A 13,547-nucleotide genomic window follows, 5' to 3' on the forward strand; every position below is an offset into this window, starting at 1 on the left:
TTTGGAAGGATGAGACGTGTAGACGTGTAGAACCGCGTTGGAGTTGCGATAAGTTATCGGGCCCCGCAGAGTCTGGACATAGAGTGTTAGACCTAGTGCTTCGTTAATTATATGGCTTGAGAATCACGACTCATGTTGTTCAATCATCTGGCTCTAAAGCGCATTAGTCATTGATCGATGACTTGTTTTCGTGGTCCAGGGTGAAGTGTTGAAATGAGCTCGGAGGCGACCTTTGGAAATTTCCATGCCAGGCACGCATGTATACATTGATCGTAAATATATGGAAGGTAGGTATCTAATGCTCGAGAGAACACAACTTAATAAGGCCATGGAATGGTGATTTACGAAATTACAGATAGACAAAGCCGTCTTACATTGTGTGGCTTCTTTCTCCTCCTGCTACTCCAGGTTCCCTACAATAATATATTTCATATCCCAACGCCAGGTTCTAAGATTTAAAGCCTCTCCCGTATACGCCGTCAGGGTAAATGAACCCAATGCAGATGCTGTGAACCCCCCACAAACCCCAGTAGACATATCTCTCTATTTCTCTTGGGATACCTTCAGGAACCCTCCCTCCTCAATGGCCTTTTGAACTGCGAGAACATCTGTTTCAAGCTTTTCACGGCGCTGGACATCACGATCATTTTCACCGAGAGTGTCAAGCTTGCCGAAAAGCCAGGTCTCTTTCATCGTACGGGTCAAGGCGAGAATGTCCTCTGCGGCGCGAATCTGCGATTCACGATGTCAGTTCATCGTATCAATTCAGGAATAATGATTCGTAGAGAAAAATTTCAATATGACTGAGAGATTGAGATATTGCAGTAGAGCTTACCAGAGCAGTGGATTCGACATCTAGTTGATACGTCTCGACGGCAGTCGCCGTGTAACTGGGGTTGTTGACCTGAGTGTAACGCCCTAGTGAGTACTCAGAGTCAATGCCGCATGCATGGCCAAAGGCTTACCGTCGCAGTGGCCATGATATTCTCGAACCGTTGCAACAGTTGCGAGATGTCGGCGTTGATGCGATCTGCATTGTGACGTTGTATTAGCCACTTGCTCGGAGGATTGAGCCTTCATTCAAGTTTCCGAAATAGCTTTTAGAGGTGATCATACTGTGCAGCGCCTTCGCAGTGGGTTGTCCATCCATCTTAATGGCGTTGAAGTCTGAAAGCTCGGGGTCTGCCCATATCAGAACGATAAGCCGGCGGGCGGTGAAAAAGAAGTGTGGGGAGGGCAATCAATTAAGCAGGGGAACGCGAATGATTGACTGTCAAGATCTAGAGTAACGAACGATGATATTACGAAGAAATTAGGCATTGAAGATCGATGAATGGAAACTGTTTCCAAGTCTTGGATCAATTGAAAATTCGATGATATGTTTCGTGTAAAATGGCTATACGATAGCAAAAGGGGATTCCTAAGAACGCCATGTAGTAATGAATTCTTGACGCTTCTTGCCATCTTGCTAGGTCTCTCTGGCATATTACTCCCATTGTCATGGGAGTGTTTTCTGCGCCATGGGTATCTGAAACCAATTGATCGAGCCTGCGACCTACGCTGCCTTGTGGCTTCCAATTGACATAGGGGGTGTTCGAGGTTGGGTTGTTTTACCGGACGTACTTCGACTGAGATGAAGTTAGCAGGAAATTTCTAGACAAAGAAGTATGCCATTGCCCATACCATAAATCGCTTGTGGAAATCAGAGCGCAGCAAGTCCTGGAAACAAGTTAGCCTCACGGACGGTAATATCCAGATCTCAAGGCGGACGCACGTTGACAAACTCCTTGCCATCCTTCTTCTCCGTGCCCCGCGCCTGGTTTTTGAATACCACATCATCGTCCCATCGTCGCTTCATGTTGAAGTCTTGCGAGTTAAGCAGAGGGTTGCCTCGGGCAATGTCGACCTCGCGCTGTTCTTGCTCCTCGGCGGCCCGTTCTTGTTCCTGGAAAGTCTCAGTGTTTGCTTCCAATTCTGCCCAACCCGACTCAGCATACCTCTTTCTCCTTTTGCGCCTGCCGTTCCTTCTTGATCTTCTCCAGCTCGCGCATTAGCTCTGCTGATTCGTCCTCGTCGTCGCTCTCCTCGTCACTGCTCTCTTCTTCTGACCCATCGGAGTCCGCATCTATGTCCCGAGTTTCTTCTAGGATCCTCCTTCGCTTCGCTTCCGGATCTTCTGTCTCGCCACTTTCACCACCATCCGCGGGCGCGGATTCGAGTTGTCGCTTCGGGGCATTCGGCTCCGCGGCAGCTTGTCCATCGACGGGGAGACCGTTCTTCTTGGCAAAATGGGCAGCCTCGGCCTGGAGGAGCTCTGCGCGTAGGTCACGGACTTCATTATCGGCATCACCACCCTGTCCAGGTTGTCTGGGTGACTGTTAGCTCTCGTCAAGAAAATCAACTGGCTGAATGTTGCGCGTACCGGACTTTGAGGTGTGTATATGCGGGGAGAAGGCGCTGGTGATACGCCGGTCCACGAAGGGCCTCTTTGCCTTGTGCCTGCTCGGATTAGTGCTGCGCCTATGGGGAGTCGAGATAGTCCAGAGCTGCATACCGGATCGAAAGTGGGACGATGAGCTATGAAACATATGTTAGTCATTCTGGATGAGGTCCTGAAGAGCGTTCCAAAACATACCTGTAGTCATTTTGAAATTGAAGTGAAAGTTGAGAAGTTCACCGTCGACGATCGAAGAGGCTTCAGATGCAAGTCGCTGCTACCTCTCACCGCTCAATAGTTTTACGCCTCCTATTGGTGCAAAACAGCAACAATGCGGCCAGTCATGGCAAAATGGCCCAAAAAAAGCACGTTTGGTCCCCGCGCAGCTCCAACGCTTGGAATTCCTTCACTGGCACGATTGGGAAATATGTCAAGGGAAGCACAGCTCTCAGTCGCAGAGCGCGACTTTATTCTTGAGGCACTCCGTGAAAATGTGCGCTTGGATGGCCGTGGGCCTGATCAGTTCCGTACTCTGAACCTGTCGTTCGGTGATGAATACGGACATGTGAAGCTCCAAGTGGGCAAGACTAGGTTTGTTTCGCTATCAATTGCCTTCATCAAGGTCGCGTGTACTAATCTCTTGTTCTAGCATTGTTGTGCGCATCTCCGCCGAGGTTACGAAACCTCGCGACGACCGTCCCTTCGATGGCCTCTTTAACATCAATCTCGAATTGTCCGCCATGGGCTCACCAGCCTGGGAGAATGGACGGTAAGCTCCAATGCGTCTCTCTTCTTTCCGTGAATCTCATCGCTAATCGATCGGCATTGCAACAGCTCCAACGACTTGGAAGCATACGTCACCCACGTTCTCGACAGCGTTATCCGGCGCTCGAATGCCCTTGATACCGAGTCACTTTGCATCCTGAAAGGTGTCAGCTGCTGGAGTATCCGCGCTGACGTACACATCCTCGACTACGACGGCAATTTGACCGATGCAGCTTGCATTGCGATCATGACCGGACTTCGACACTTCCGCCGGCCGGATGCTGTGGTCAAAGACGGACAGGTCATCGTCTATGGCGTGGAGGAGCGAGTCCCCGTTGCGCTGAACATCACCCACAACCCACTTTCTGTCACATTTAATGCCTTCAACGAGGGTAACAATATCATCGTCGATGCGACTCGCAAGGAAGAACAGGCGTCAGAAGGAGAATTAGTGATTGGTATCAACAACGGAGGCGATGTATGCTTCCTCTCCAAGTTCTCAGGTGCACCGCTAGATGCGATGGAGGTGGTGACCAAGTCTAATGTGGCCCTGGAGAAGGTCAAGGAGATCAACACTAAGGTTGACAAGATAATGCAAGTCGACCTTGCCCGGCGGGCGAAGCTCGGTATGGCAGATGAATCACGGGCGGAGAATGACCGGTGATCCAAGTTCATGACCATGTTGTATGACTAAAATCTTTACGACCTTGGGATGGGAGTTCCGCATTGCTTTTTCAATTGTTCCATAGCATTGTGATCAACATTTCTTGCATCTGTGTAGTATTTACCGAGGTGCCGTATGGACATTCCCGGGTACGCCTCCTATGCTAAGCTCGAAGCCTTGGAACCTCGGGGCCCGCAAGTAGTGAAGTGATTGACGGCTGCAGCGAATCAAGAATGACAGTTCTGATGGGACCTAGATGTCAAGTAGAGTAGACTGGTTCAGTGCTCCTAGCACATAAATATTATGGCCCGTAGAATTGCAAGAAAAAAAAAAAAGAGAAAAAAATTTAGGGTAATGGATTAATACTCGGAATGGAATGGAGGTTATGTAGTGGCTCTCGTCGTCAAAGACCAAGATAATCTCATCTGGGCAGTGAATACATAGCCATGTGATGGAACAGCCCAGGAGCATGGACAGTGCCACGATATTTCCGTCTACGGCGCCAAGAATGCGCCTATTCTTAGTCCACGGTGTTTCAAGGTCGATCACAGCTAACAAGCACTGGACCCTGCTCTCGGGGAACACATCTTGAAACTGATTTAATTTTGCTCAACTCTAATGGTCATTTAATTTCCGTGTATTGATTGCTCCCAGACGTGGTTTACCGCCCGAATCCGAAAAAAGCGGGACGATCGTCAACACGAACTTGCTGCCTTCACCCGCTTAGCCACCTCGTTCCTTGCCTTTCCACTTTCCTATCGACGCCCTTCACCTACTATATTCTCCGGTGCCTTGGTTAAGAACTTACCCTTGCTTGACAACTCTCCTTCAGGATCAGCGGCGCACTACCTTTCAACCTTATTCTTGTTCCAATCAATGCCTCAGGGGCATTAGCGCTTCGCTCAGTGAGGGTGTCAGCTCACCCGCCGGCAGCATGGCCAGCGGTAGACCTCCCGGGTCGCATCAACCTGCTGGCCGCGATGAAGACCTACTCATTGACGCGGGCCCGACTTACAATTCCGGTCAGCCCCCGCCAGTGAACGACGAATACCTATTGCAAAGGTTCAACATCGACGATTCTGATGAACCCCACGCGCCGCCGCGCCCTTCCGTATCCTACGACCAATTCGTCGGTAGCCAATCTCGACAGGCTGGAGCTCATCAATATGCGACACCTGGTCCGGCGCATGCGGTACCCCTCGGCGCTCACCCAAACGACCCCTACTCCGATGATTACTTGAATCGTACCTACTCGCAGACGTCCGGGCTCGAGAACTATAATCGCTACTCTTTTGACGAACTTGAGGACTCACACTCCGGATTCTACGACCTCGATGCAGATGACGACCGTATGGGAAACGTGCACCATGCTCGGAAAGCGAATGAGCGAAATAGTATTCTGGGGTTGGGCGGCGGGTTCATGGGTAAGGCCAAATACATGTTCGGCATGGGCCCGCACGAATACTCTGAAATGGATCTTCCTTTGACAGAGGCTGGCGCGAGGAGAGCTACAGTGGATAGCACCGATGCGCCGGCGGCTTCCAAACAGCGCAAGAAGTCCAGCGGGTCTGGTCTGAAGTCCATCTTTGGGCGAGGCAAGGCCGATCCCTCTACTATGGGCCCTCGTATGATTCAGATCAACAACCCGCCCGCTAACGCGTCGCATAAGTTCGTCAGCAACTATGTGTCCACCGCCAAGTACAACATAATCACCTTCATCCCTAAATTCCTCTTCGAACAATTTTCCAAATATGCCAACCTGTTCTTCTTGCTCACCGCTGTTCTTCAACAAATTCCCAATGTATCCCCGACGAGCAGATATACGACGATCGTTCCGCTCGCCATCGTGTTGGCAGTCTCGGCCATCAAAGAGTTGGTAGAGGACTACAAGCGACGTATGTCTGACAGGGGGTTGAACAACTCGAAAACGCTTGTTCTCCAGGGCTCTTCATTCCACGAATCGAAGTGGATTGACGTTGCAGTAGGCGACGTGGTTCGAGTCGAGTCAGAAGAGCCATTCCCAGCGGACATGGTTCTCTTGGCATCATCTGAGCCCGAAGGTCTCTGCTACATCGAAACCGCGAACTTGGACGGGGAGACGAACTTAAAGATCAAACAAGCCATTCCCGAATCTGCGCATTTGGTTAGTCCCAGTGACCTGAGCCGTCTGAGCGGACGTATCCGATCCGAGCAACCCAACAGCAGTCTGTATACCTACGAGGCGACAATGACTATGAATGCTGGTGGTGGTGAGAAGGAATTGGCCCTCGCACCTGATCAGCTTCTGCTGCGTGGTGCAACTTTGCGAAACACCCCTTGGGTTCACGGTATTGTCGTCTTCACAGGTCACGAAACCAAATTGATGCGAAATGCGACGGCGACGCCTATCAAGCGGACCGCTGTGGAACGGATGGTCAATATTCAAATTTTGATGCTCGTTGGTATTCTGATTGCTCTAAGTGTGATCAGTTCTGTCGGCGATCTCATCGTTCGTCAAACTGCAGGTAATAAGCTGGCTTACCTCGATTACGGAACTGTCCAACCTGTCAAGCAATTCTTCATGGATCTTTTCACCTATTGGGTTCTTTACTCTAACCTGGTTCCGATCTCACTCTTCGTCACCATTGAGATTGTCAAATACTTCCAGGCATTCCTTATCAACTCCGACCTGGATATCTACTACGATAAAACTGACACCCCTGCCACCTGCCGAACATCCTCATTGGTCGAGGAGCTAGGTCAGATCGAGTACATTTTCTCCGATAAGACAGGCACTCTCACTTGCAATCAAATGGAGTTCAAGCAGTGTACCATTGCCGGCATCCAATATGGTGACGACGTCCCTGAAGATCGCCGAGCCACCGGGGATGACAATGATGAATTTGGTGTCTACGATTTCAAGACCTTAAGACAAAACATGCAATCGCACCCGTCTCAGAACGCTATCCAACAATTCTTGACTCTGCTGGCTACCTGTCACACTGTCATTCCTGAACGCAATGCAAATGATCCGACCCAGATAAAATACCAGGCCGCCTCGCCTGACGAGGGCGCCTTGGTAGACGGTGCCGCCCAGCTGGGATATCGTTTCACCAATCGAAAACCCCGGTCTGTTATTTTTGAGGCTAATGGGCAGAGTACGAGTATGAGCTGCTCGCAGTTTGCGAGTTCAACTCAACTCGTAAGCGAATGTCGACAATTTTCAGGTGCCCGGACGGAAAGATTCGGGTTTACTGTAAGGGTGCGGATACGGTTATCCTCGAAAGATTACACCCTGACAACCCGACCGTGGAGACTACGCTCCAGCACCTTGAGGAGTACGCCTCCGACGGCCTCCGAACATTGTGTCTGGCAATGCGCGAGGTCCCCGAAACCGAGTTCCAGCAGTGGTGGCAGGTTTTCGAGAAGGCCAACACTACAGTCAGCGGCAACCGTGCCGATGAGCTTGACAAAGCTGCTGAGCTGATTGAAAAGGACTTCTATCTTCTTGGTGCTACCGCGATTGAGGATCGTTTGCAGGATGGTGTCCCCGATACTATCCACACTCTTCAAACAGCTGGTATCAAGATCTGGGTATTGACTGGTGATCGACAGGAAACAGCCATCAACATTGGCATGTCCTGCAAACTCATCTCCGAGGACATGACGCTGCTCATCATCAACGAAGAGTCATCGGAGGCCACCCGCGCCAGTTTGCAGAAGAAAATGGATGCTGTCAAGAGCCAAGCTGGTTCTGGAGAAATTGAAGCCTTAGCATTGATCATTGATGGAAAATCCCTCACCTTTGCGTTGGAGAAGGATATGGAAAAGCTGTTTCTGGACCTGGCTGTTCAGTGCAAGGCTGTTGTCTGCTGTCGTGTGTCTCCTCTCCAGAAGGCGTTGGTCGTCAAGCTTGTTAAGAGGCACATGAAATCTTTGCTTTTAGCTATTGGTGATGGTGCGAACGATGTGTCTATGATCCAAGCTGCTCACGTTGGTGTGGGTATCAGTGGTATGGAGGGTCTCCAGGCCGCTCGATCTGCCGACGTGGCTATCGGCCAATTCCGCTTCCTCCGGAAACTTCTCTTGGTGCACGGTGCTTGGAGTTATTCCCGCATCAGTCGAGTCATTCTGTACTCCTACTATAAGAACATTACGTTGTACATGACACAGTTCTGGGTAAGTCTTTGATGGTCTCAGCTCTACTCTTTTTTGACTAACATTCGTCAAGTATTCTTTCCAAAATGCTTTCTCTGGAGAAGTCATTTATGAATCCTGGACTCTCTCCTTCTACAATGTGCTCTTTACTGTCTTGCCTCCATTCGCCATGGGCATTTTTGATCAGTACATCTCGGCTCGGATGCTTGACCGCTATCCTCAGCTATATCAACTTGGCCAGAAGGGTGTTTTCTTCAAGACACACAGCTTTTGGGCCTGGGTTCTGAACGGTTTCTTCCATTCTCTGATCCTCTATCTCGTCTCCGAGCTCATTTTCTTCTGGGACCTGCCCATGGGCGACGGCAAGACTGCCGGTCATTGGGTATGGGCGAGGCACTTTACACTGCTGTCCTAGCCACAGTCCTCGGCAAGGCCGCCCTGATCACCAATCTCTGGACAAAATACACTTTTATCGCTATTCCCGGCTCCATGGCCATCTGGCTGATCTTCCTTCCGGCTTACGGTTTCGCAGCTCCCGCCGTTGGATTCTCGACTGAATACTATGGTACGATTCCCGTGCTGTTCAAAACACCCGTCTTCTATTTGATGGCTCTCGTTCTGCCCTGTATCTGCTTGATGCGTGATTACGCCTGGAAGTACGCCAAGCGCATGTATTACCCCCAGCATTACCACCACGTTCAAGAGATCCAGAAATACAACGTGCAGGATTACCGTCCTCGCATGGAGCAATTCCAGAAAGCCATCCGCAAGGTCCGACAGGTCCAGCGTATGCGCAAACAGCGCGGTTATGCTTTCTCGCAAGCCGATGACGGCGGCCAAATGCGCGTCTTGAACGCCTACGATACTACCCAGGGTCGTGGCCGCTATGGTGAAATGGCCAGTTCTAGGACCCGGGCGTTATGATTGAACCATGTCTGCATCCCGACCTGCATTGATACCAAAGTTTTGGCAGCTTGACAACTTTGTACTTTTTCACCTCCTCCAGCCTCGCCTTTATAGCCGTGCTATTGTTCAGGCGGAAGTCTTGTGACATACTCTTCATCGATGTGATGTGTTTTTAGCTTGATTATTCTCCATTGGACATGAACTCATATATCATCTGCTTCTCTGTATCTTGTAGTCAAATAGACAGCTCGTGACTATAATCATTCATATTGCCAACCGATACTCTTTGGCCGAATCCTTCAAGGATTGAGGCGCTAGAATCTAGCGTCTACTTGATCGGCACCGGCTCTCCAACCCTCTTAACCGAATACACTATTGTTTTTGGGTCTCGTCGTGGGTTGTTTGGTGGCTCTGCTGATGTTGCTTCGGTGGGCTGGGCTTTGAGGAGACAGATTCCAGTTCAGCAAGATAGTTCTTACAACCTGGAGAGGAAGCTATACACGGCGTCCTCATTATCGAGGCTTGGCTTATCGGCGGCATTCCCACCTGTCGTGACCCAGATATACGAGAGGTAGTCTACATATAGAAATTGACCGGAATATCAATATTCCTGTACTAATAAAAATACTTCAACTTACTCAAGCTGCTCTATGATGTCATGTCTTGTAACTGTATTGGGGCCCTTTCTGCGCTACGGGAATTATGATTAATTATCCTGCTCTAAAGTTCTAGGGAGCTGCCGAAGAGATGCGCGTCGGCACTTCTATAGACTAAAGTATCATCGAGCTTCATTATGCCTCAGGCCACAGCAAGTCTGGGCCCACAATTCTCGCCGTCCTCATGACTTCGACTTTAAGCATTGCGCAGGACTAGTATAGTTCGAGGTGTAAGAATAGCGGTGGATAGGTGTGGTAAGTATCCCTGCCCGAGCGTGGCTCCCCAGAACGACAGCGAGATAAGTCAGTGGCCAATAGCAAATTGGTGCAATAAAGCGGGGTATCACCGGGCTGTGCCCAGCTAAGCCGCTGGAAGATATTTATCTCGCGAAGGCAGGCTAGTCCTCTCATCATAAGACATTGCTTTGTTGTTGATTGATTGGATTATGACGCAGATATGTCCACCATCGGTCGAATCTCCAACTCTATTCTCTCCGGGTCGAATGAAAACAACTTATCCTTGGCGACGGTAAACTTTGACTTCTCACTTATTCAGATTGAAGCTCCAAAGCAGTATGAACCCCTGGCGTCGGCTCTCTCGACCCATCGTCGGCAAGATGCAGAGGAGGGTCAACCGCATAGAACAGCCCGCAGGCTTGGTGCTCTATTCGAGGATGTCATTGAGTCTACTCCGAAATTGATAGACGCCTTTGGCCAAAGAGTTTCGCAAATTGTACAGACGCCCGGTATTAATCCCCGGGGTAACTCTACCCATGGCCCCTTTGAGAAGTTCGTCGGTGCGGACGGAACAACTCTCTGGGCTGCTGCCACATCTGGAGTTCCCGCTATTGGTGTCTATCTTCTTTCATGCCTGCTAGCCCAAGCCTGGGATTCAAAACAAGCAACCGCATTGTGGGTGGAGCTAGTCGAACAACGGCAGAGAGAGATTCAATCGGCATATGAGAATAATCACAAGGTCTCCATGTCTACTCTATTCAGTGCGCGTCAGGAAATTTCAAGAGATGATCTGGCACGTTGGGACAACAGCGCTAGATCTTGGCTGCGAAGCGCCAATCAGGCCAAGGCCTTCGAGTGCAACCAGTTGCTGCTGATCAGCAAAACCTGCAGCTTTTTCCAATTGTCACACAGACCGACACTTACAAGAATGTGATGAGTGTCTGGAAGAATGCAATGAATGGCCTAGAGGCGCTTCTTTCTGGGAACCCAGTTGAAGTTTCCGATGGATCACTTTTCCTTGCTTTCTCGTCCTGGCATCTTTTCCCAGACCTAATCGTACTTGGAACAACACCCCCGACTCATGTGCCATTTCGTGACGTGTTATTTCCACCAGGGGGGGCAATGTACTATTCGTCAGGGAGTACCGACAACCGAATATTCCGGAGGGATCAGATGGTCGTTAGCACTTTCGCACCTGCGATACTACGGAGACCCAGTGGTCGTTCGAAACAATCCAGACTCTTCAAGGGTTACATTCCCAGACCTAGTGCTGGCTTTTCTGGGTTACCTCTTCAAACAGTGGCAAGTTAGCGATCGTGACCAAAGTACTGTTGCCCAATGGCTGGTGGATTTGTGGACTGTGGTCAAAAGACATCCTGAAACAGAGGATAAGCCACCCTTTCGATTTGCATGGCTCAAGATTCTAGCTGAAGCCGCCGGAGACTTCCTGAAGTCCGAGCCTAGGGAAAAATTCAAAGCCACTCAACTCATTCGGTTTGGAAGAAGAAGGGGGCAGCTTTTCTCAGTGGATCAGAATGAGACTTTGCTACCATTCTTTGGTATATGTCATCCATTGAGACTAACTGCCCTTTCTCAAAAGGATGATCCCAGTTGTGGGATTAGCTATCTTAGAGCCATGGCTCGGAGAATGAATTTGAGTGAGAGAAATGCCATCATTTGTCATGCGATTGACGGATATCAACACGAGATGCCTGATACAGTTTTAATCTTCCAGGTGGTGACGGCAATTCCACATACACGCCAGACACGGAAGAGAGACTCTAATGGTCTTCCGGTACATGAGGAAGTCCATGCACGGTGGTTCATATCCAGGTATAGAAACATGGTTTGATAATGCTATGATTGAAACAAAGCTGATATTTAATTAGGGGAACCGAGCATAAAGCCAAAACCGAGCTGCTAATGTCTGAATGCATCAAAGAGGGTGAGATCTGTTTGTCTACGGCAACCCAATCTGAAGTGCATGATAAGCACGACATGCATCATGACAAATTCATTTGGCCAGTCATTCCAAACATATACTCTTGCGGATGGAAAGCTTCAATGCCAAGCTGTGCACCAGTCACAGAGGCATCAAAAGCCTCCAACTACTGCGCTTGTTTTGAATGGGAAAATAAGCACAGTGGCGACAGTTCTTCAAGGTCTTCAGCAAGATTTCGATCCATAATTGGTGATTGGAGACTTGGACTATACGTGCAAGAAACCAACGATGTTAACGAGCAACATTTCAGTGACCTACATCAGCGTGCACATGCCTGCCCAAAGATAAAAGATAATATTTCGTTCGGAATTCAACATTTTGCCAATACAAGCTTAAACCCAAGCTTAGTGTCAAGATATCTCAGTGTCGTCACGCGTGTTGCAGATGATAAGCAAGCTCCGTTTGCGGCCATTGAGCGGGACAAGTCACTCAGTCGATGTGCGGCTGAAATGTTACTAGTTGGAAGTCCATCACTACCAGTTGGTTTCTGCCAAACTCTGTTTACCCTCGAACTTGTCTCAAGAGTCTACGCGCACTCGAATGGTGCTACTATACCACTCACGGTACTGTCAGAGCCGTTCTTTGGTAATGCGTGGGTGCCCAGACCAATATGTGAGCCGCTGAGTTTCATGAGGCAATCGAACACTATTCCTCGACTTGTACCAGCTATACCGGCTGCATTGACTCGTCAGCAGGCTTTTTCCTGCGTAGCGAAATTTGAGTCCGGAACAGTCGACCTGGATCCAGATGATCTAAACACGACGCTGGCGCTCTGTTCTGGAGATTCGATGTTTGTCGCTGCAGTTATCTTACTGGATCCCTTTGAACAGCCCGCGGCTTATGAACTACGGCGAATTGTCGGAAACATCAGTCACCCAGGTATCAGTCTGCTCGTTGCACCCGAGGATCCTAAAATCCGCAACCGATCAAATCAGTACACTGCTATCACTCATGCGTCGTATGATTTCCAGCGCGAGAATAATTTTGCGGGGACATCTTTGCACTTATCCTTCACGCATTGGAAATTTCCTCTCGAGGCTGGTGGATATCGAACAATTGATCCGGACGTTCTCGTCGTGGAATCTGTGATATCTGTGCTCGACCGGGGCAAATGGGTCGCGGACTTGGACATTCTGTGCATTGATTTTGAGAGTCTATCGCGTGTTGTCAGAGATTGCGATCGGCATCATCACGAGGCCCATGATTTAGAATATGACTACACGTCTATCGATAACTGGGACGAGCTACTTGACCAACCGGAGAATGTGGGTGTTTTCCGAGCTCACGGAAATTGGGCTGCCCGTCTTGCGGCCATCAGCATATTATCACAACAAGGCCAGGGGCATAGTATTGCTTTGTTTGGGAAACAGAAGGTCTGTTTCAAGTGCCTCGAAGAGAGAGAGAGGAGAATGTGGATTATTTGATGGATCATGAATCACCCTTACCCTCGATCTGTATAGATTAAGGGAATCCAGCTGCGGCGTTCACGATTTACGAAGAATGTCGACTCCATGTTGCCAAGAATCTGATGCGATCAACCTAATACTACGACTCGCTTACAGTTCCACTCGATCCCCAGCCTCACCGGTCTAATCTAAAGGTTCGACAGACGTGGTCAAACGTCCTTTGAATGTTTCTGTTTCAGCGGGGCAGTAGAACGAAGTCTTTGTGTCCCAGCCAGGCTGTCATTCTGGCCAAACTGACAATTGACTACTGGCAAAGGTGATTTCTACTATAACGAAG

At 49.5% G+C, this 13,547-nt stretch overlaps 6 protein-coding genes across 6 annotated transcripts; 4 read left to right on the plus strand and 2 right to left on the minus strand.

Annotated features, from left to right (window-relative positions):
- Positions 1-543: 543 nt before the first annotated feature.
- On the minus strand, positions 544-1,150 carry N7477_000913 (RNA polymerase II mediator complex head subunit MED22; the record flags this gene model as incomplete). The annotated part of the gene is made up of 4 exons (XM_056962576.1): positions 544-732; positions 836-904; positions 966-1,030; positions 1,117-1,150. 4 exons carry the CDS (start codon positions 1,148-1,150, stop codon positions 544-546), a joined length of 357 nt encoding a protein of 118 aa, XP_056827579.1.
- A 460-nt stretch (positions 1,151-1,610) lies between these two features.
- N7477_000914 (spliceosome-associated CWC15 family protein) lies at positions 1,611-2,645 on the minus strand (the record flags this gene model as incomplete). Its single annotated transcript, XM_056962577.1, has 7 exons — positions 1,611-1,628; positions 1,684-1,719; positions 1,775-1,945; positions 1,998-2,367; positions 2,423-2,499; positions 2,555-2,577; positions 2,636-2,645. 7 exons carry the CDS (start codon positions 2,643-2,645, stop codon positions 1,611-1,613), a joined length of 705 nt encoding a protein of 234 aa, XP_056827580.1.
- A 123-nt stretch (positions 2,646-2,768) lies between these two features.
- Positions 2,769-3,866, plus strand: N7477_000915 (exosome non-catalytic core subunit RRP45; the record flags this gene model as incomplete). The annotated part of the gene is made up of 3 exons (XM_056962578.1): positions 2,769-3,028; positions 3,087-3,206; positions 3,272-3,866. The coding sequence occupies 3 exons, from the start codon at positions 2,769-2,771 to the stop codon at positions 3,864-3,866; spliced, it is 975 nt and encodes a 324-aa protein (XP_056827581.1).
- A 934-nt stretch (positions 3,867-4,800) lies between these two features.
- On the plus strand, positions 4,801-8,927 carry N7477_000916 (aminophospholipid-translocating P4-type ATPase DRS2; the record flags this gene model as incomplete). The annotated part of the gene is given in 4 exon segments (XM_056962579.1): positions 4,801-7,009; positions 7,027-8,024; positions 8,077-8,385; positions 8,397-8,927. 4 exon segments carry the CDS (start codon positions 4,801-4,803, stop codon positions 8,925-8,927), a joined length of 4,047 nt encoding a protein of 1,348 aa, XP_056827582.1.
- A 1,095-nt stretch (positions 8,928-10,022) lies between these two features.
- Positions 10,023-10,736, plus strand: N7477_000917 (uncharacterized protein; the record flags this gene model as incomplete). The annotated part of the gene is made up of 1 exon (XM_056962580.1): positions 10,023-10,736. The coding sequence occupies one exon, from the start codon at positions 10,023-10,025 to the stop codon at positions 10,734-10,736; it is 714 nt and encodes a 237-aa protein (XP_056827583.1).
- A 1,517-nt stretch (positions 10,737-12,253) lies between these two features.
- On the plus strand, positions 12,254-13,228 carry N7477_000918 (uncharacterized protein; the record flags this gene model as incomplete). The annotated part of the gene is made up of 1 exon (XM_056962581.1): positions 12,254-13,228. The coding sequence occupies one exon, from the start codon at positions 12,254-12,256 to the stop codon at positions 13,226-13,228; it is 975 nt and encodes a 324-aa protein (XP_056827584.1).
- Positions 13,229-13,547: the final 319 nt, after the last annotated feature.

This window comes from Penicillium maclennaniae (genome assembly GCF_028827695.1).
Source record: "Penicillium maclennaniae strain IBT 15551 chromosome Unknown utg000001l:1.0-3280838.0:1.0-3283122.0, whole genome shotgun sequence".
NCBI classification, from domain to species: Eukaryota; Fungi; Ascomycota; class Eurotiomycetes; order Eurotiales; family Aspergillaceae; genus Penicillium; species Penicillium maclennaniae.